We start from the raw sequence: 21,451 nt of genomic DNA, 5'->3' as shown, positions 1-21,451 counted from the left end.
GCCCTTGACAGAAGCAAATAAAGCTTGCATTAATGGACCCCTGGAATACGTTCAGAGCTGGCACTCTTGGCACAAAAGTAAATTAGAGAATAATTTTGCCTCATTCCTGGATGGGATTCAAGTACTGCACGGAAGAGAAAACAGCATGAAGCCTGCTCAGGAAAACCTATAATGTAGAAGAAGGATTTTTATTCTGTTGTGCTGGGAATCCTATCCCGCTTCCCCAACCTCCCAAATAATCGCTGTCCTCAATTGCCAGAAGGACCAAGGAGTTTTGTTGGAATGAAACACAATACAAATCACTGCCAAGATGCAGAAGCAGAAAGGCAAATTTTGCCCTATGCTGGGTCCTGAGAGAAATGGAATTCCTGCCTAGGCCCGGCCCTCTGAAGAGGCAAGGTGAGGCATCTGCCTCGAACAGCAGAAGCCCAAGAAGCAGCACCCACATTGCCTCTGCTGCACCTTCCTGCTCCCTGCTGCATCTGCTGCCAGTGGAAAAGTGGCACTGGTTTCCGATGAAATCTTGCCTGAAGCTGGTGCTTTGTGGGCACTGCTGCATCATGCAGGTAAGAGAGCTGTGGCGCCAGCGGCGGGGGAGCAGGAGCAGCAAAATGGGATGTGCTGTTCCTGTTCCTGCCCTTAGTTATTCTCACAGAATTGGAAGGCCATGATGAAGTTGTGAATATTCCCTTTATCTAATCCTTTTCAAACCTCCCCACCACACTGTCTGGCCTGCTGCTGTATGAACACAGAAACAACCCTCTTCAGAATAGCTGGCTGGTGGTAGCAAAGGCTGTGTGAAATCAGGAAAGGGACTCATGTTTTCCCCTCCTTTTACATGCTCTCTGTTCCCTGTGTTTGTTCCACATGCCAACACGATTCCTCAGGCCCAGGAAGAGGTATGCTGTCTCTAGGAGGATTTTAGCTGCTTTGTTCCCTTGGGAGAAGGATGATGCTTTCTCACTGTCCTGTCAACACAACAGGGGCACAGGAGAAAGTGTTTGCACAAGCTTCTTGTTAAGCAATGTATAAGCCTCTTTCGTTGCAAATTGCCTCACAGACCCAACAGAAACAAAACAGTCTTGGTTAGCTCCTCTGAGTGGACGTTGAAGGAAGGGAAGGATTGAAATACAGATTTTTGGGTTGGTGGTGCCCAGGCTATCGCTTTACTATAATATTAGAAGACCAAACCAAATATTAACTAGCATTAACCAGCCCTCCGCAGAATGGACGTTGAAGGTGGGGGGAATGTTTTTGTGGCTGTGCATGATATTGGGCTGGCAATATCCTTGAGCACAGATAGTAGCGCTTTGTGTTTCAAGATAGGCAAGTGAACTGGCAGTACCTATCAGCTCAGGGCACATAAATACCTAGACCTTAAAAAAAAATACACAAAGATCCTCTGGGACAAAGCAGTAATGAAGAATATCAAACACAAAGGGCCCCAAGAGGAGTCAGGCCCATTCCTACCATTAGGAAGAGGGAGATGACTGCCTCAGGCAGCTATTTTGGTTGTCATGAAAAGGCAGCAAAATGTGAGGTGTTTAAATGATTATTATTGTATTTTTACTCCCAGGGAGAAGCGCTTGTGAGTTTTTCTACTTCGGGTGCCACAATAACTTGGCCAGCCGTGTATACTATGCCGTGAGTCTTTTCAGAGAGGAATCAGTTCCACATTGAGGTCCCTGGGATGGCTGGGGAGGGGGGCATTTGAAAAGTGCTGAAGATCAGTATTATTGCTAATCCAATAAAGCAGGGGTCAGCAACGTGGCACATGCAGGTGTACGTGTGTCCAACGGTACCTGCTATGGTGCCCGTGAAAGTCTTAGTAAACATTCCATGAAAAATCCACAGTGTATGAGAAACTGTTTTCCTACTCAGCTCCTGTTTGCACTGGCTCAGTTTCTCCTACATTAAACATGCCCTCTTCAACATGCCCACATTTGACTGGATGCCAGAACTGAATACCCACCCATGCATCTGTTCTGAACCAAGAGGTGAAAAGAGCTTCTCTCTGTGAGTGAACATGGCTGGTGTAGGTGCCTTCCCCCACTGATGTCTGCACTTAGGGTTGCCATATTTCAAGAAGTGAAAATCTGGGCACAAAAGTTGAGCTTTTCTTTGCAAAATCTTGAGGGGAGAATTTAGTTTGTAAGCTATTTTTTTAGGAGATTCACCAAAATCTACACTTCCAACATGGGCTGCCATACATCTGGATTCACCCACACATTTTAAAAGCAATTCTGCCCTGTTTCTGATGGCCAAATCCCAGCTGTGTCTGATGTATGGCGGCCCTACATTCACTAGTTAGTGTTCCTGTTCCTGCCTCTTTTTCTGTTCTTTTATAAGTGGCAGCCATTTTGTATTATGTCATGGCAGCCATTTTGTGACTGCCACCCAACATTCCAAAAGTACCCACTGGCCCCAAACAGTTGGCAAACCCTGTACTAGAAGGAAGCATTAGGTCTTCTCTGCTAGCAAACAATGAAATTGTGCAATAGAGAGCTTGTTTTATCTGCATGTAGTGAAAAGAGGGTTAGGTTAATATTATTTTATTCATGTTGTGAGAAGCAGAACAGGCAAAACTGAGAGCTCCCAATCTATGACCCACCTCTTTCCCCTGATTCTCCTTCACATTACTGAACAAAAACACACAAAATATTTTATTGGCACGACAAGATTATCCCTGAACAGGCGCCAAAATATAAAGGGTATAAAGGAATGAGCTGCTCTGGTTTCTTTCAAATCTTGACCTACTGCTGTTGGAATACAACAATATGAGGTTTCAAGTTACATCAAACCCTTCATTTTTCAGGTGTCACAGTAAATAATTACACTGTGCTGCAGCTATGTAACCATACACGTTTAATCATCTGTGCATCCACACATTTAGCAAAAATTCACTGCAGTCTGTGTACAAAACCACAGTGCTTGATTACTAGGGAAGATACAAAATATATGCAAATATTTCCACACATAAGTACATCCGTAGAGCAAACAGTTCGGAAAAAGTTAAACATCGGGTGCTTGCCATTGTTTTAATGATTCATGAAGCTAAGAATCTCTTGTTAATCCACTGTTGTTTAAATCTGGTCCTGAATTTCAGTTCTTAGGACTTGTGTTGAATATAACTGCGAACGTTTGCATATACTGATACCTTTAGCTGAAACACCCAAAATATATTGCAGTATCTTATCCTCTCTCTCACTTTCTAGTCTGTACCCCGTAAGGAAATTGGCAGGTTGTTCCTAGTCTTGTAGAAACAGGGGCAGGGAGTCAACTCTTAACTGCTGAAGGGATCCATGGGTGAGGAGTGCAGAACTCTCCCCCTACTTGCCACTTTCCTCCTGTCAGCACTGGATGTCAACTGAGGATAAAAGTGCTGTGTGTGTGTGTGTGTGTGTGTGTGTGCGTGCGTACGTTAAGGTTGTCATATTCCTAAAAAGGCGGTGGGGATTCCCAAAGTTGTTGAACTTTTTTTTGCAAAATCTCAGAAAAACTCAATTTCTGCCCAGATGCTATTTACAAGGGCTGAATACCAGCTATGTCTGGGAAATTCCAGACATATGGCAACCCTAGTTTGTGCAAATTCTGAATCTATAAACTGTGGGCTGACTGCTACTAACAATAGGCTCCTCTTACTATAAACATGGAAATTTGCTATAATCAGGCCTAGTTTATCTATTACTGTAGAACTGGGAATATAGGGACAAAATTTGTGTGTGTGTGCTCAAGTTTCCCAAACTTCTGAGTTTATTTAAAGTCGTCATTAACACAACCCAAATTCTTAGGAATGTACATTAAATAAAGTCAAGAAACAGGAATATATAATTAACAACCACCATTCCTAGGAACCGTAACATGTAAAAAGCAAGGAAGAAAACCAAGAGAAAATAATATTGATACCATACGCATCTATATATGTCCATGCCTTTTATTTCTAAGGTTCCTAGTTCCTAGTTGTTGGCGTGTGTTTTTGCACTATACCTTGTAAATTTATTTTCCACCCAAGGCCTGCTTTGATTCCCAAGTCTTTATTCACTCCCTGCACAGTCCCATCAATCCCAATGGGTCAGTATTGACCACTTTGGAAACCAGCTGGTTTCTGCATGCATGGTCACCCCTGGAGGATTGCAGCATCAGGTGGTGACTTGCCTAATATCACAGTTAGAACTTTATTTTCACCTTATATCACACTTTGCCTTTCAGCAGAGTAACTTCATACAAGCAGCTGTGTTATCTAATCTTGAGTAATTAAGTTAAATACATGTAAGCAGTGCTTATGGATGTGCTATGGATATACCAGTGAGCACTCTCCTCTCTCTCTCTCTCTCTCTCTCTCTCTCTCTCTCTCTCTCTCTCTCTCTCTCACACACACACACACACACGTATGTGTGAATGAGCCCTGTGTAAGAGATGTCTTAAGAGGGAGTGGGTAATACAGTTTGTTGTGCCTGCTCTATTGCACTTGCTTTCGATATCAGAGAAGTCACCATGTTTGATGAACAGTGAAAAGAGGCAATAATATATGCGTCGTAAAAAAGGCATGGTAATAGAAGTCACCTGTGGTTAGCAGGAATTTCTTCAAGGTACCTAGCCCAAAGGGACGCGGGTGGCGCTGTGGGTTAAACCACAGAGCCTAGGACTGGCTGACCAGAAGGTCAGCGATTCGAATCCCCACAACGAGGTGAGCTCCCATTGCTCGGTCCCTGCTCCTGCCCACCTAGCAGTTTGAAAGCACGTCAAAGTGCAAGAAGATGAATAGGTACCGCTCTGGCGGGAAGGTAAACGGTGTTTCCGTGCGCTGCTCTGGTTTGCCAGAAGCGGCTTAGTCATGCTGGCCACTTGACCTGGAAGCTATACGCCGGCTCCCTCTGCCAATAAAGCGAGATGAGCGCCACAACCCCAGAGTCAGTCACGACTGGACCTAATGGTCAGGGGTCCCTTTACCTTTTACCTAGCCCAAAACATTTTGCTGCCGGTAGTAAAGGAGGGCACCCATCAATCCATGGATGGAATTGAACTGGACTAGCATTTGAATCTTAATTCAACACTGGTAATGGAACAGCATCGTCCACAGCATCTGATGGGCTAGCTTAGGGGGTGGCACACATCAATCTACCTCCCCGCATCTCACTGCTGCTGCCTGCCTCTCAGCATCTGCTGCCTGACCTCACTCTGCCTAACAATAGGGCCAGTCTTGCAACCTAGTGGGGAAATTCTGTAAACTGGGTCTGTGTTTTGTTCTTACCTCTTGGAATACCTGTAGGCCAAGAATTTGTGGGGGTTGGTGGTGGTTGTAAATCATCTCTTACATGGCAAGTCTTTAGCACAAGCAGTTTTGAGAGAAATGGTTAAACATCAGGAATGTAAAGATTTAATGATTCATGAAGCAAAGTATCACTGCCTGCCTGCCCCAATGCATTTGCTTTCCACTTTGATTCTTTAGTGATAGAGGTCTGGCCTGGAACCCAATACCATATTATGTTGTTTGGTTTGTGTCTGAGGCAGTTTATTATTAATAATATAAACAAACCAATTCTGCCTGCAACCTTAGTTGCTAAGCGGAGGAGTGTTTTGTCTGGAGATGAATAAAAGGCCAGGAAAAAAACAAGAGGGTGAGGGCCAAGAGGAGAGTGGGCCTTAAGGAGTGCTTAGCTGGTGTACTTAGCTGGAGGCCAAGGCCTCGGAAAAAGGAACTGTCAAACGGGTGTTCCTGACCAGGCAAATGGCACTCTCTTTGGGTCATGAAGAAATGGTACTCAAGAGCACTAGACTGGAGACAGCAACTCCTCACTGCTCCCCCCTTCCTCAAGAGATAAGCCAGAAGTGGGGAATTTGCCATCCCCCCTCCCCCCGCCCAATGTTGCCAGATTGGGGACCCATCACCTCCGACCATTGGCCATACTGACAGGGGCTGATGGAAGCTGGAATCCAGTGGCATCAAAGAAGGCCACAGGTTCCCCACTCCTGCAGTGGGAAGATCCATAGGCACTCCTATGAGGGACAATTTCTTGTTAGAAGAAAGTACTGGAGTATTATGCTGCTTTTGTATTAAATCTGTAAGTTTAGAATGAAGGCAAGCTCTCGTCCAAATAGACATGACTAGTCTTTCGTTTTGTTTCTATTTTGCTGGTAAAACTAGTTATTTTCAATAGTTACAGATTGTGAAATACAGTAACAATGCAAAAAATACAAAAATGTACAGTATTTATAAACACATATACCATTGCAAAGGATATATATGGTTTGAAGTCTGTGTCATATTGCATCTTCTTAAAATGGATGTAAAGAGAAAAAGCTCCCAAATAAAATGGCACCTTTTTTCTATCTTGCTTTAAGGCAGGAATGAACGGGATCCTGTTCGCAGGGTGAATTCAAAAATCCCTCACCCACATGGGTCAGCTTTGACAGATGTCAGGACCACCCACTTGTTAATCACCAGAGATCAGGTTAGTGACACCTGTCAAAGTTCAAAGGAGGTAACTGTAACTGCTGAGCAGCTAACTGGAGGTTACAACAACCTCCTTTGAAGATGCACTTTCAGCATTAGTCAGCTGACTGGAGGCATTTGTCTTTAAGAGGCTTGCTATAACTGATCTGTGGCTACAGAGAACCCCTTGGAAGCATCTGCAGAAGGGGAAATGCTTCATTTTTCATGGGATGCTGCACTTTGAATCAAAACCGCTTCATCTGGAGAGGAAAAATGCTCTATTTAATATTTTTTTTAATTCAAATTCAGAATGAGGCACTTTTTGTTTTTACAGTAACTTTTTATTGCTTCTTCATCCCAGAATCCTAGAAGTAACCTAATACCTACAAGCACCTAGAAGACTAAATTCAGTCTACAATCTCCATCTATAGACTAGGGCTTGTGCTACGAGTGGAGAAAGTGGGAGACATGTCCTCTTGCCTTATCCTGTTTCTCTCCCTCAATGGCCATAGGGAATCCCTGTGCCTCTAGAAGGAAGGCAGGAGTCATTGAGAGAAAGGGCTTGCCCAATTTCTGTCACTCTTGAGTTCCAGGAAAGCCTTTAACAACTCCTGGGAAGCTCGCCATTGCTCTCCTGCTGCTAGGGGGAATGAGGCCAGAGAGCTGCACTCCCCAAAACCCTGTCATGTTCTTGACGGAGAACTGTTGATGGAGAGACTTCATTGCCAAAGCACAAAAATAACACATCATCATCATCAAACCATTTATTGGCATCACAAACAACATCCAAACAAATCAGTACAGAATTACCACTTCCCCAGTGGCACAAAACATTTGCTAAAAGAAAGGAGGCAGAGCAGTCTATCATCACAAAAAATAACACAACCACAAATATATTAAACCACAAGTGTAATACAACTTCTTAAATTGTATGTTATTTATATATTTTCTTTATGTATGTATTTATTTTTAAATATTTGTACATGGAGTTTTTTATTGATCTATAAGTCACTTTGAGATTTTTTTTGTATGGCTCAGGCTGCAATATATGTGGAGTTAGAGGCAGGGCTGAGGGGCACTGGAAGAGCTGGCAAATTTTATCCTTGTTCTGCTTCCTCTTCAGAGAGCGGAGGGGTGGGTGCTGGGAACACACCCTAGAGGCCTTCCACAGTCAACCACAATCCCATTATTAAAGCACTCAGCAGCTATGGAGCCATTATCGCTAATGGTGCCACAAAGGACTGGGTTCTGGTGGTAAAGTGGGGGTGGGAAGAGCTGGAGTTAATTCTCAACTGAACAGGAGAGGTAGTTGCATATGCTGAGCAGTTCAAGCAGCCAAAAGTTCCTTCATCAGAGAGTAGTTGAGTTTCCCTTCCCGCAATGACCTTTGGCAGGGTAGCTATGTATCAGCATTGCTGAGCTAGGAGTGTGTTTCTAATGTGCTGCTGCATGGAAGCTCATCTTCCTCCATTGTGATTCTTAGGCAAGAATCCCATACTACCTGGAGCCTGTGGCTCTATAACAAGGGCTGTCTGGTCGTGACTTGGAAGTGGAGGTCTCCAACCTTGGGCAAGAGAGGGTGCTGCCATCTGTCCCATTGCTCCACTAATCAATTCCCCCACCCCCTCTCTTCCCAGTAATAACTACATTCATACCACACTGTTTCTCCAAGGAGCTCAAGGTGGCATGTGTAGTTCTCACCCCTGTCTGTTTTATCCTTGCAAAAACCTGTGAGGTAGGTTAGGCTGAGAGACAATGGCTGTGTACACCTTACTGGCTTAAAACGCAGCTAGGTCATTCTTTATCTCAATTCAGATCGAAGCTAGTTTGGGGGAAAATGCATCACAGTATTTACTAAATAATTTTGAGTATAGATATGGATTATGGCTAATGTGTACCATGATTCCTGGTGGGGGGCACACTGGATGCAGAGTAAACAGTACTGTGTACTGTGGCCCAACATCACTTAGCAAACTTCATGGCTAAGTAATTGGACCACAACACCACACCAGGGTGACAGAAGACCAGTGAGAATATGGGCAAAGATTAAAAGACAGGTGGATGGGCGTAGCCAGGATTTTTGTTGGGGGAGCAGGACTTTTGGGGGGGCAGAACCAATGTGATTGGTCAGTTAGTTAAGTATTTCTATTGTTTTATGGCCATGGACAGGTGGTGGGAAAGGGCAGGAGGTCCATCAGCTGTCTGAGTATTCTTTTTCTGTCTTCAAAAAAAGGTTCTGCTTCCGAGTTGGCACACCTTTCATGTAATACTAATAATGTTTATTGTATATAAAGTCCTTCAACAAGCTAGGTCCTGCCCAGTATGAAAGAAATGGGCTCTGCCTGCTATCAAGCTTATTATCTACATGTCAACACCTTGAGGACAGGTGAAAGAACAGAAAAGGAATGGCGGGGGAGAGGAAAGGAGAGGCAGAGACTGAAGGACAAAGGCTCAAGGGAAGAGGTGCATTTTCATATGTAGTGTAAACAAGGACAAGAAAGGAAAATGGCAGATGTGAGGGAGGCAGTGAGTGTCAGAGAAAAGGGGCAGCCAGAGAGAAAGAACAAGAAGAGTGTGACATAGAGGAAGCAAACTGGGGCAGAGGTGATGGAGAGAGTAAATAGACAGAAAGAGAAGATGTAGATAAAGGGAAGGACAAAGAGATTTGTAAACAAAAACTATAGTAGCTTAAACAAGGCCCCACAAGGAAACAAAAGCCAAAGCAAGAAGTGCAGCAAAGAAGAAATGTAGGCAAAGGAAGATATAGCACAAACATATACAGTGATATAAATTCACGTGTTGTTTTAATCCTTACAGCAACCCTGTAGGATAAGTCATGAGACGGAGAGAGATTTTCCAAAGGCCATGCAGTGACTTAATGGCAGAGGTGAGATTTGAATCAGGGTGTCACTCTACTTAGATTTATTATTACAAGTTTTTATTTCATTTATGGCTGCAAGGTCCCCAACCCTGCACAAAGCTAGAATTGACAAAACTCAATTCTTTATTTAAAACTGTGATCAGCAGCATAGCTATCTCTACCCACGCCCAAGCAGGAAGGCTATCCTGCATTAGTTACACCACCAGGAGTGTGGCTTGGAGCTAGCTGGAGCATTGTGTTCTATCTATAATGTGGTTTGAACATACGTATTTCATGACTTGTTTTGTTTGTGCTGAATGCTCCTAAGTAGAGGAAGCTAGCAAGGAGCCTTCTTGTCCTGACCACCCTCACAATGTGTTCCCATTGCCTTTCTCCTCTGGATTCCAACTGAATCTCCTGCCCATCCCTCAAACCTTGTCACCAGCTTTGCTTTGAGCTTGGAAGGGAGGCCCACAAGGTGGATTTTGTTCTAAGAGCATGACTGTAAGAACATAAAAATAGCCCTGCTGGATCAGGCCAAAGGCCCCTCTAGTCCAACATCCCCTTTCCCACAGCAGCCAGCCAGATGCCTCTGGGAAGCCCCTAATTTGGATGTGAGTGCCCATCACCCTCTCCTGCTGTTGCTTCCCAGAAGCTGGAATCCGGAGACAGACAACCTCTGATACTGGAGGAGGGAGTACAGAGCCATCACAACTAGTAGCCATTAATAACTTTACTCTTCATGAATTTGTCTAGTAGCTACGCTGTGCAGATGGGAGGAAATGTTTTCTCTTCCGTTCCCTGTCGTATCTCTTCACCCTCCCCAACAGTCCTGCTGCTTTTCTGGGATATGAAATTCTGGGATATGTAAACACTTGAAGCTGCACTTCAAAGAAAGGTCATGGCGTTTCAGCCAGTAGATGAGAGAGCCATATGCCAACACCAGCGCCGTCTTGGAGAATGCCAGGTTAGCGGTCGCCAAGTTCCTCCGGTGAGCACTGAGCATTGCCAGAGCAGGAAACTTGTTCTAGGCCCTTCCTGTCCTGCTCATGCTCATGTTTTTATTTACCCTAACCTTGCCTCCTTATCAGATCTCTCTCCCTGCTCTCGCAATCCTCTTAACTACTCAATAGGAACAAGACAAAACAGAAAACACTGGGGTATCGTGGCTGCTAGAGACTTCCTCTCCTGCTCCACATGCAACTCATAGTTGGGCAGCTAGCCAGGCGATGTCACATGGAAAAAGAAGGTCCCCATCACCACCTGCCTTTCTTCCTTACGAGGGTGTGGTATCTGCCTATTGTCTTGCTGTACCACTTCCCACTGGTGGGCAAAGAGCTGGGTAGAGTCTATTCCTGGCTGTGACATTCAGCTAATTCCTTCACTGTCTGCATCTCAGTTCCTACGAGGAATTCAGGATGTTAAATCTGTTCTTTTTGCTGGGTGGCGCAGATTAACTGTGCCCCTGCCACACACAATATGCTGGATGGAACGAAGAGATTCCCTCTGCCCATTCTAATGCACTTACATGATCTCACTGCCTGAGTCCAGCTTTCTGTGCACAAGCTGAAATGAGATAACAGGCTCTTCTGTGGTTCTTGCTTTCTTGGGGGTCCTAGTAGAAACGCCCCCCCCCCTCAGAAAGCAAAGGCTAAACTTGTTGGTGTGTGCTTTTTAAACCCACTCACCCTTTTTCAACCTTCTTCCCATACAGCATGTTAGAGGCTGGCTGAGCCATTGGGTAACCTTCTCATAAGTGCTGCGTAGAACACAATGTCCCCTTTCAACATTCTGAGGGTTTCATAATTTCTTGGTGAAGAAAAAGTGGCAATGAAGCCTCAGCAGGGGCCCTCTCAGGTGGCAGGCTCCATGGGGGCAGCAGATCCTGATATAGTTATTCATTATTCCTTTGTTCCTGGTGTAGATCTTCACTCACCCCTTCTTCCCTGGTGGGGAGGAGCACCCTTTGGTGGCTTGCCTCAGGTGCCAAATTGTCTTGGGCCAGCTGTGGGCCCTCTTATGGCTTCTGTGCATGAACTAGATTTCCTACATAAAAGTCAGACCTTGCAGGAATCCAGCATCTAGTTCGCTCAGGGACAAACACATATATGTCTGTGAATATGTCTGTGAATGTTTGCTGCGTGTAAGATGTATATCACAGGAGACGTCCATAACTTCTCTTTAGAAAACATCATTTTGTGTAATGCAGCCCCTAGGCTCCAAACAATGTGACACTTTGCTAGGTCAAGGCAAAATAGTCCTTCAGCCATTGCTGTCTTCAGGTGCCAAGACAGGGTTCCCAGACAGGCAGCTTTGTTCTGTCATTGCCTTCACAACCACCTTCCATCTGAATCTAAGGAAGTGCTCAGACTGCCTGGTTTGAAGCTGGCCATCGTAGAGTCACGATGGGTGTTGCTGTGCTTTGGCTGATAGCAGGCCTACAAGGCTAATTGATTGGAAGAGTCAGCTATGGAAGAGTTGGAGAGGAGGGGAAGGGGTGCTGAGTTTCATCACAATGGTTCCGTCTTGGGGCCCTTCCATACTGGTGGTGCTTTTTGTGAGAGTATTCAGCAGCATGTCACCACTACAGTAATAGTGGTGGATTTATACTGGACTGCCCACACATCAATTCTGCTTTATTAGTTCTGAGATGCTTCCCCAATGTCACCACATTATTGCCATCTGGGAGGACAAGTCTCACTCACCTCAAAAAGTTGCAGAAAGTTACGGTACAGGCACCCATTAGAAATGAAGCCGTATGTCTGCCTTTAAACTTTCGTAGGTGCAAGTGGTATTGAAATTGCAACCACATCTAACCGGCCCAATAACATCATGACCACAAATCAGGATAACTGTCCCAGGTGAGTGTGGTCGGCACCAGGGTAGACATGGCAGAAAGTATCCCACCCGGCAGGTGCTGGAAGGGCGATGTGTGCATGTAGGAATACTTAAGAGGAATCATGACTTCCTGTGCCAGTAAGTTCTATTCACAATGATGATGATGAAAGAGTATTTAAACCGGATTCCCTCCTCTCCTCCAAACTTTTCCATGCACTTTGAGAGTCTCATACTGCATCAGCAATAGAGGATTTGCGAGTTTCTTATGATCGTGAACTTGTGTCTAGAGCTACAAAACATAACTTTTTTTTTCATGCAGGAGAGTTTTGCTGCGGCGGCTCGTGCGGAACAAATCCTTCTTTGGAAGGCGACCGAGGAGGAGGAGGAGCAGCAGAAGTAGTTCATAGCGTCCCCTAGTGGCAGAAGAGGGCGGTGCCCGTCCTATAAACTCGCACATGAGCGGGGAAGGGCGAGGCAAAAGCGAGCCGAATCAAGTGTACTTCGGACTGAAGTCAGGGCAGCATCGGCGCCGGGCTCTTCCGTGTCGCCGGACGCAACCGAAGGTGAGACTCGGACGCGTCGGAAGCGCGCAGCCCTGAAGAAGGTGAGTCTTCTGCGCAGCTCCAAGCTCTTACTTAATCCCGCCAACTTCGACGGGACGGGAAGAAGGCGCAGAGCTGGAGAGAGAAGGGAGCAGCACGAGTCGGGGCAAGGGGAAGGTGTGCAGGCTGAAGACCATCAGGGGCTGCTGGGGAGAAATCTGGGACTGCACGTGTCCCCTCCCGACTTGAGATAAGCGAATCTCGGGAGGACTCCGATGTGTTGAGAAGGGGCTCTCTTAAGGGGTAGCACTCCCAACACCTCTAAACACAGATTTGCTGCGCTACGCAACCACTCTGGTGCACTGACAGCCAGAACGGCTGCAGACAGCACCAGGGTGTGTTGGGGTATCATCGACTTCTTCTGTGTGTACATTTAGACGTAAGGAGAAGGGAGTAACAAGAATATGGGAGTAACAAGCAGTAGCTGGCAAATTATTAGAGGTAAGGAAAATAGCGTGATCGTGAATAAGGATCTTGCACCAGAGGCAAATACAGCTTGGCTCGCCTACACAAAATAACTGAGCGCCTGTTACTTCCCGGTAAACACAGCTTAAACTGCTCTGTTATAGTCACACTTAGGATGGGATTTTCACCCCTGTTTGGCATGCTTGCTGATGGGAGCTTGGAGTGGGGATCCTAACCCTTGTAGACTGTTGTGAATGCTGGTAGTTAGTATTCAATAATTAATTGATTCTGGAGCAAAAGGGTGTGGTGGTGGTCTTACTCTCCTGCGTCTGACAATAGCGCCTTGGGAGGCAGCTGGCTCTGAAGAGGGCCTGTCTAAATGTGGAAGAGGTCTTCATTCTCTACCATGGAAGGGATGAAAATGAATGGACTATTGGATTCTCTTCTGTGTTCCAAAGCGGAGTGTTTGCATTAGATAAAGGGTACCAGGATCCTGGTACCACATATTGACTACTGTACACGATCATAGATGATTATTTATATGAGTCTTAGTTGATTGATTAAATTTGGATAAGTTGCATACAGCTAAAAGCAATATTTCTGAAGCAAGATGCATCCTCAGTTTTCAGATAATGTGCACACTTTGGATGACAGTCATCAATTCTGAAGGGGCATTCCTTTCTCTACCAGCCTTCTGAAAGAAAAGGTTGAATGCTTCTTTTACAGAGACACTTATCAACTTATATTAGATATCGTGGGATGGAGTCAGTCAAGTTCAGAATCGACCTATTGAAAACAGTGGAACTTTTTAGTCGTGGCTAATATGAGTTCCCTTGATTCCAAGGGGTCTACTCTAAGCATGACTAAATATGGACCCATCAACATCCACTGTCTGATTAATCCAGGACAGCTTTTTAGTCAATGAAATAGTCTTCTAACGGATTAACCAGTTAATCAAACTTTACAGCCCTTTTATACCCCACATTAATTAACTACTTCTAATGTAGTAAACAAATAGAACTAATTTCCCCCCTGATTGTGATTGTGCCCCTCAAATGTTTATTGAAAGAATTAATATATTACCTCCCTTTTACTAACATTATCCTCCTGTTAATACTACTGGGCAGTTAAAGGATGTTAAGGGAGGGGTAAGCAAAACAATTGCTCATTAAGTGTACCTCTCTGGATGCTGTTTCTCATTCACAGAGACAAATGGGAGCTATAGTATATTAGAAGTTATGACTCACTCAATCATCCGGTTCTGAATATAGCCCTAGGTTAGTTGAGCCAGACAATAGGAATAAAACAAAAATAAAGCAGAGTGATTCAGTTATGCTACATATGATTACTACAGAAAGCTCTTGATTTAAACACACACACCCCTCTGCTGTAAGTGGCAATGATGGCTATAGCTTAATAATAAAACTTGCTTCTGGTACTAGTATTTTATACCGCTACGCCCCATCCATCATAAGAAAGCATGTTTCTCTTTCAGACTGTATGCAAATGTTAGGTACATGTGCTGAACTATTAGGAAAAATCTAAAATCCACAGCTGCACAATACTTTTATTAGGACCAACTAAAGTATCGCAAAAAGTGAGCAAGCTTTCTAGTTCCCAGCAATTTTTTCTCAGGCTAGATGTAAATGGTGAGAGGGGAGTCAAAGAGAAAGCTCTTCTGTTGAAGACTTGAAGTCTGCAGTTGGTGTGCAGTCCTACACATACTTCTTATGAGTAAGTTCAACTCAATGCTGTGCTAGGTGATAAACTCATTTTCAGTTACATACACACAGAGAGACACACCCCATTTTAAGACTGTTATATAACATCAGAAGAACCCTGCTGTATCAGGCCAATCTGGTCCACCTTATCCATCTTCCTCTTCTCACAATGACCAATCAGATGCCTGTGAGAAATCAGCAAACAGCATCTGAGCACAAAACACTCTCCCCTCCTGTGGTTTTCAGCAACCAGTATTCAGAAGCATAATGCCTCTGACCGTACATGGTACATGAAGGTAGAGCATAGCCTCCATTGTGGCTAGTAGCCATTTATAGACTTATCCCCCATTAAATAGTTTAATGCTCCAGGTTGGTGACCATCACTGCCTCCTGCAGGAATCAGCACTTTCTTTTACCTGTCCTGAATCTTCCAATGTTCAGCTTTATTGAATGTCCACGAGTTCTTCTGTTATGAGACAAGGATAAATTATGCATCTGTGCCATGCATACTGTAATGTTATAAAATCATGTCACCTCTTACTTGCTTTCCCCTTAAACTAAGAAAACCCAAATACCACAACCTTTCCTCATAGGGGAGTTTGATTACTTTGGTTGCCTTTCTGTGAACCTTTTCCAACTCTACAATATCCTTTTTGAGGTGAAGTGATCAGAACTGTACACAGCATTCCAAATGCTGTCGCACCATAGATTTGTGTAATGACGTTATGATGCCAGCAGTTTTATTTTCCTTTCCTATTGATTCCTAACATGGAATTTGCCATTTTCACTGCTGCTACACTCTGGGTTGACATCTTAATTGAGCTATATACAGTGGTACCTCGGGTTACATACGCTTCAGGTTACAGACTCCACTAACCCAGAAATAGTGTTTCAGGTTAAGAACTTTGCTTCAGGATGAGAACAGAAATCGTGCTCTGGCAGCACGGCAGAAGCAGGAGGCCCCATTAGCTAAAGTGGTGCTTCAGGTTAAGAATGGACCTCCGGAATGAATTAAATACTTAACCCGAGGTACCACTGTACTTATGAGACCAAGGTGTCATTCCTGGACAGTCACTAATGCTGCAAACCCCATGAACGTATACAAAAAATGAAGTTTTTTTTGTCCCAACATTCATCACTTTACGCTTGTTTCCACTGAATTACATCTGCTGTTTTACCAACCATTCACTGCATTTGTATAGGTCTTTTGAGAGGTTTTCGCAATCTCCTTTTGTTTTTAATTACTCTGGACAATTTAATATAATCAGCCACTTCACTGTTCACCCCTACCTCTAGATCATTCATGACCAGGTTAAAAAACACAGGTCCTTGGGGGACTCCACTTTCTACATCCCTCCAGTGGAAGCAGTGGCGTAGCGTGGGGGGTGCGGGGGGGGGGCCGGCCGCACCGGGCGCAACACTTGGGGGTTAGGGTTAGGGGGCGCAAATCCATGGGTTAGGGGGCGCAAATCCACGGGTTAGGGGGTGCAAATTACTTGCCTTGCCCCGGGTGCTGACAACCCACGCTACGCCACTGGGTGGAAGAACTGTCTGTTTATTCCTACTCTCTGCTTTATGCTACTTAACTAATTCCTGTTAAATAAATGGAACTCTCTTCTTTTGCCATGACTGCTAAACTTACTCAGGAGTCTTTGGTGATAGCTTTTTGAAAGTCCAAACACACTATGTCATCCAGATCACCTTTATTTATATGCTTGCTTAGACTCTCAAAGAATTCTAATAGGTTTATGAGACAGGACTTGTGTTTGCAGAAGCCATGCTGGCTCTGCTTCAACAAGGCTTGTTCTTCTATGTGCTTAGTTACTTTAATAATACTTTCTACCAGTTTTCCCAGGGCGGACATTAAATTAACTGGCCTGCAGTCCCCAGGTTTCCACCCCGGATTCCTTATTACAAATTACAGGCTTTTCTGTTTTGTTTTCAGAAAGTTTGAGACCTGATGACCGTTGACAGAGTAGCTGCCAGTTCCCAGGAACAGACCCAAATTGTCCTCATCATGTTTTGCTTTTTTGTTTAATTTTGTGATGACGTACAATCCAAAAACTTGATAAAGAATGTGTCACAGGCTTTGTGTTTGTTATATTAAGCTAAACATGTTTACATGTAAAATGATAATGTAACAAACTAACCAGCATTCCATTTATATTTCTTAGCTGGCAAAAATGTGGTGGGAGAAACAGTAACTTTAAATGACATTTCGAAAAATGTTACTGTTAAAATGAGATGCAGTATTATAATTCTCCCAATTAGTATTCCCCAATTTTTCCTCTCATGTGTGAGTCTCCATTCTGATCCATCCCTGATCCAAAACTGCTGGGGGAAGGACCAACCAAGTGTATTCCTCCACAAAAAGGCCAAGAGTGCTCTAGTTCCTCAGCACTGTAGGAGCAGCACCTTAACTTTCAGTTGCTAAAGTCTTTCAAGGTCTCTCCCTCCCTCCCCCAGGCTCCTTCCTTATCACTACCATCACCATTTAATTAAAGTATCTAAAATGCACATAGTTCTGTCCAGCATTTCCTTGCAAATTTGAGGACATGAAACACAAGGAATGGGAAGGTGGAAAGTCAGGGAAAATCCATCAGATTATATGGCAAGACGAAAGAGGATTTAAGGAGAATCAGTTTGATAGTCAGAAAAGTAATTACTGAGGGGACAGGATAAAAACCAGCTTCTTCTTGCTTTGGATTCTGCAGGAGCTGGGAAGGAACAGCAATTCTCATCGGCTGGATTTGTAGCTCCCAACGGAAGATTCTGGTGGGCAGGAAGTGCACTTTCAACCTCCTCAGGCATGCTTCTTTCCTCTGCTCCAGAGCAGAATCCAGGGCAAAGGAGAATTTTTTTAGGGAAATGTGCTGGGTTCCCTAAACAAATGTTTTTAGAGAGACTTCTTACCTTTTAAGGACCTCCTCAGGTTAGTTTCTGACACCTCTTTTCCCCTTGCAGATGCCTGCACCTGGAGGTGGCCATTGACATGATGTCCGGCATCCCCTCTCCCAATGCTTCGCAGGCTTCACCTGTGAACCACTCCTCATGCTGCACAGAGCCCACAAAGATCCAGAGCTCTGCAAGGGCATCTTCGCCTGCCGCCCCCATTTTCTCTATGACCTTGGGTGCTGTCTCCAATGTGGTGGCTTTGGCTATCCTGGTGCAGTCTTACACCCGCTTCCGGCGCCGCTCCAAGGCCACCTTTCTGCTGTACGCTAGCAGCCTGGTTATCACCGACCTCGCAGGCCACGTCATTCCAGGCTCCTTCGTGCTGCGTCTTTATGCCACACAGAGCAACTGGGAAAAGATGGACCCTTCCAAATCCCTCTGCCAGTTCTTTGGAGCCTCAATGGTATTCTTTGGACTGTGCCCGCTCTTCCTGGGCTGCATCATGGCAGTGGAGCGCTGTGTGGGCATCACTCGTCCTTTGTTGCATGCTTCCTTGGTGACGCCTGGCCGGACTAAACTTTCCTTGCTGGGACTGTGGGGCACTGCCCTCGCCATTGCCCTGCTGCCTCTCTGCAGCTTCGGGAGCTATGTCGTCCAGGCCCAAGGCACCTGGTGTTTCATCAAGGTGCGAGAGGCAGAAGCTTGGCCTGACGTGGGCTTTGCCCTGCTCTTCTCCGCACTGGGCTTGGCCTCGCTGGTGGCCTCCCTCTTCTGCAACACCTTCAGTGGACTCAACCTGGTGCGGGCCCGGCTCCGCAGTCAGCGCAAGTGTGGGCACCGGCGGGCCAAAGCCCATGACATTGAGATGGTTGTGCAGCTGGTGGGGATCATGGTAGTTTCCTGCATCTGCTGGAGCCCCTTACTGGTGAGTGGGGTGGGGTGGGAGGGGAGATTAGTGGAAATCATAGTCCTGCTTTTGCATCCAACTTGTCGTTGTGAGAACAGGATGCTGGTCTAGGTGGACCATTGGGTTCTTAAATGCTGGAATGTTTAAGAGGCAGCGGGGAGGGAGGAGTAGCAGCAATAGAATGAAAGCAGGGCATTCATGTGCTGGTGAGCATCAGTGAAGTCTCCAGCATGGGTGGATAGAATCTTGCGGGGGGGGTGCAGCGCCTTGATGAGGAATGGGATTCAGTTCGCCCAAACTGCACGGCAGTGGCGTGTTGGACAGGGGACTTTTCCATCCCTACTTGAAGATAGCAGAGATTGAGCTTGGAACCTTTCACATCTAAAGCTATGGCCCTTCACCAAAGTTCTAATGGCACTGATGTAATGTGACTCTGATCCACAGAGGTGCCTTCCTGGGGAAAATTATAACTGGAAGATTTCTGGAGGTCAATACCACCAGGAGGCCAAAGCATCAGCTAATCAAACTATTATGGTGCATGGGCCTCCATGAAGCAGATTTGGTAGGTCCTTTCTTCTCTTAAAGTCCAGGCAGCAAACTAAGCAGCCGTCCCCCTTAATGAGTCCATGGAGACTGGGAAGCTCTTATCAGGGAACAAATGTAGGCATGTTGAGTGAGGATGGCGCAATGACTATACTGTCAGTTTGGTGTGTGCATAGTTCCTATTCCTCCGTTTCCAATTTTCGTTAGGATCACTGAGAGAGTAAGATACAAGGCTGCAGCAGAATTACTGTCCTCTTAACTGCTATTCTTGCCTCTTTCTGTTCCAGGTCTTTGTCATCTTGTCAGTGACCAACTCCCATGGAGACCTTAATTATAAGGAGCTGCTATTCCTGGGTGTGCGACTAGCCTCCTGGAACCAGATCCTAGACCCCTGGGTATATATCCTGCTTCGGCGTGCTGTGCTACGCAAGCTGCTTGCTCTAGTTATTCGGCGCCCTTATTTCAAGGGAGTCCGCTTTGACCGCTGGGAAGCCAGCTCCTTCCAAAGCTCTGAGCGCAGCATAGGGCTGGCGGGAGCAAGCAGGAGAACCTCTACTCTGAAGACCCCCTAAGGAGCACGTTTTGCACATTCTCCGTTGTTTGCAGAATTATCTCCCCTGGGATTCAGCCAGCATCCAGGGCCCTTGGATGGTAGTGCTGTATGCAAGGAGCCGATATGGCATTCTCAGTTTACCCTCTCGGCCAAAAGAGCGATGGGATTCAAGATTGTGGAGAAGAGCATGCTGCTGGGCCCAGTTCCCTACCTAGTTGGGACTTTATGGTGGACAAGGGGCACTGGATCTTTTTTTGGAGATTTGTGAAGGAATTGTGATCATCTTTTCTTGGCGGGGTGTGTGTTTGTGTGTGTGTGCCCCACAGCAGTGTTTACAAAAGTGTCTTGGGTTCAATTCCTGGCACCACCCGTTCTGCAGGGCTGAAGAACTGTGGCTCAGATCCAGGAGTTTCCAGTACTCAAGGCTAGATGAACCAATGGTCTGACTCAGTATAAAACAGCTTCATATGTTCTGGTAATTTTGTTGATGACAGGGAGGAAAGCCATGATTAATGCGTTCTGAGTGTACCCAACACTTTCTTGGTACAGGCTATGTGGTATGAATGGAAACCTTGACTTGTTATTAGTGTTCTAGTCCAAAGTGGTGAGTTGTCAGTGCTTCAGAGCACAATGGCATCCGTGAATGCCCCCCCCCCATTCCATATTTCAATGATAACCTCTCAGGGGCATAAAGCTTGCTTGTGGATTCATTACTAGGCAAGGAGACAACTTCTGCAATGATAAAAATAGAGGGGGAGACCTTTGGCATCCTTTCTTGGATAATTTGGTTTACGCATTTTATTATCCAGCTGCAGTTGATATACAGCATTATGTTTAATCCGCGGTGACCTGGACACTCTGGGCCCACAATGTTCTTTCCACATCCCACTCTAGAGGCTGCAGCGGTTCAGTCCCATGCAAAGGAACACATACATAAATCGGCACCCTTCCTCAGAGGCAGCAGCATATCTGTCCAAGAAAAAACATAATCCCTGCATAATGTCCTTTCCTAAAACAGGAGAGCAGAACTAGGGCACAGGGTAATGATGACTCAGGACAGCATTTAATTTAGAGATAAACTTGGTCATTCCAGGGAACCCCTGCATGCAAATGGGGATGCTCAATGGGGTGAGAGGGCTGGAAATGTGATAACCCAAAGCTCTTCCACACAGCTTCCCACCCTCCATGGGAAACGAGGAAGCTCCTCCTGGAACTGAGCACTTATAAGGGAGCTACTTCCATAGACAGGAAAGAGTTGGCGGAGCACCAGGCAGATGGAAGCCTATCTGGCTTACCATGAATTCCAATTAGGTGGGCCCTGCAGTGTAGTCTACTATACTGGAGAGGTAGGTGGAACTAGCCAACAGACGATAAGTGGGGTGCCTCCAGCTGCTGTTATGCTCTGGACTTAGGATGATGGTCCTCCAGGGACTTTCAGGGGACAGTGGAAAAATCCTGAGAAGCTTGTTCTGCAGGGATCATGCAGGCAGGGGATCTAGGCTACTGCTTGCTGGTGCTCTGGCCTGAGAAAGCTGTTGATTGGCGCTGACCATTCTACAATAAAGTATTTTTGTGGAGCATTCTGTCCTATTGCACTTTATTGTCTTCATGCCACTGACTAAATCCCAGCATTCCTGCTGTCAGCTGCCTCTGTCAGCCCTACTAATCTGGTAGGCAGAGTTCTCCATTTATCT

General features: G+C 45.5%; 1 protein-coding gene across 7 annotated transcripts; it reads left to right on the top strand.

Annotated features, from left to right (window-relative positions):
* Nucleotides 1–1,691: 1,691 nt before the first annotated feature.
* PTGER1 (prostaglandin E receptor 1) lies at nt 1,692–21,332 on the top strand. 7 transcript variants are annotated; one of them, XM_083597596.1, is made up of 7 exons: nt 1,695–1,997; nt 6,343–6,452; nt 9,251–9,320; nt 10,124–10,284; nt 12,451–12,735; nt 17,824–18,679; nt 19,492–21,332. In XM_083597596.1, exons 6-7 carry the CDS (start codon nt 17,852–17,854, stop codon nt 19,774–19,776), a joined length of 1,113 nt encoding a protein of 370 aa, XP_083453722.1. In that variant the 5' UTR covers nt 1,695–1,997; nt 6,343–6,452; nt 9,251–9,320; nt 10,124–10,284; nt 12,451–12,735; nt 17,824–17,851; the 3' UTR covers nt 19,777–21,332. The 7 variants fall into 7 exon arrangements, with proteins under 7 accessions (XP_083453728.1, XP_083453722.1, XP_083453725.1 ...); XM_083597602.1 differs by lacking the exon at nt 10,124–10,284 and having other exon boundaries at nt 1,692–1,997; XM_083597600.1 differs by lacking the exons at nt 1,695–1,997; nt 6,343–6,452 and adding an exon at nt 8,011–8,896.
* Nucleotides 21,333–21,451: the final 119 nt, after the last annotated feature.

Source organism: Podarcis filfolensis, assembly GCF_964270895.1.
Source record: "Podarcis filfolensis genome assembly, chromosome: 2".
Lineage (NCBI taxonomy): Eukaryota > Metazoa > Chordata > Lepidosauria > Squamata > Lacertidae > Podarcis > Podarcis filfolensis.
This window is presented reverse-complemented; position numbering and strand designations above follow the sequence as displayed.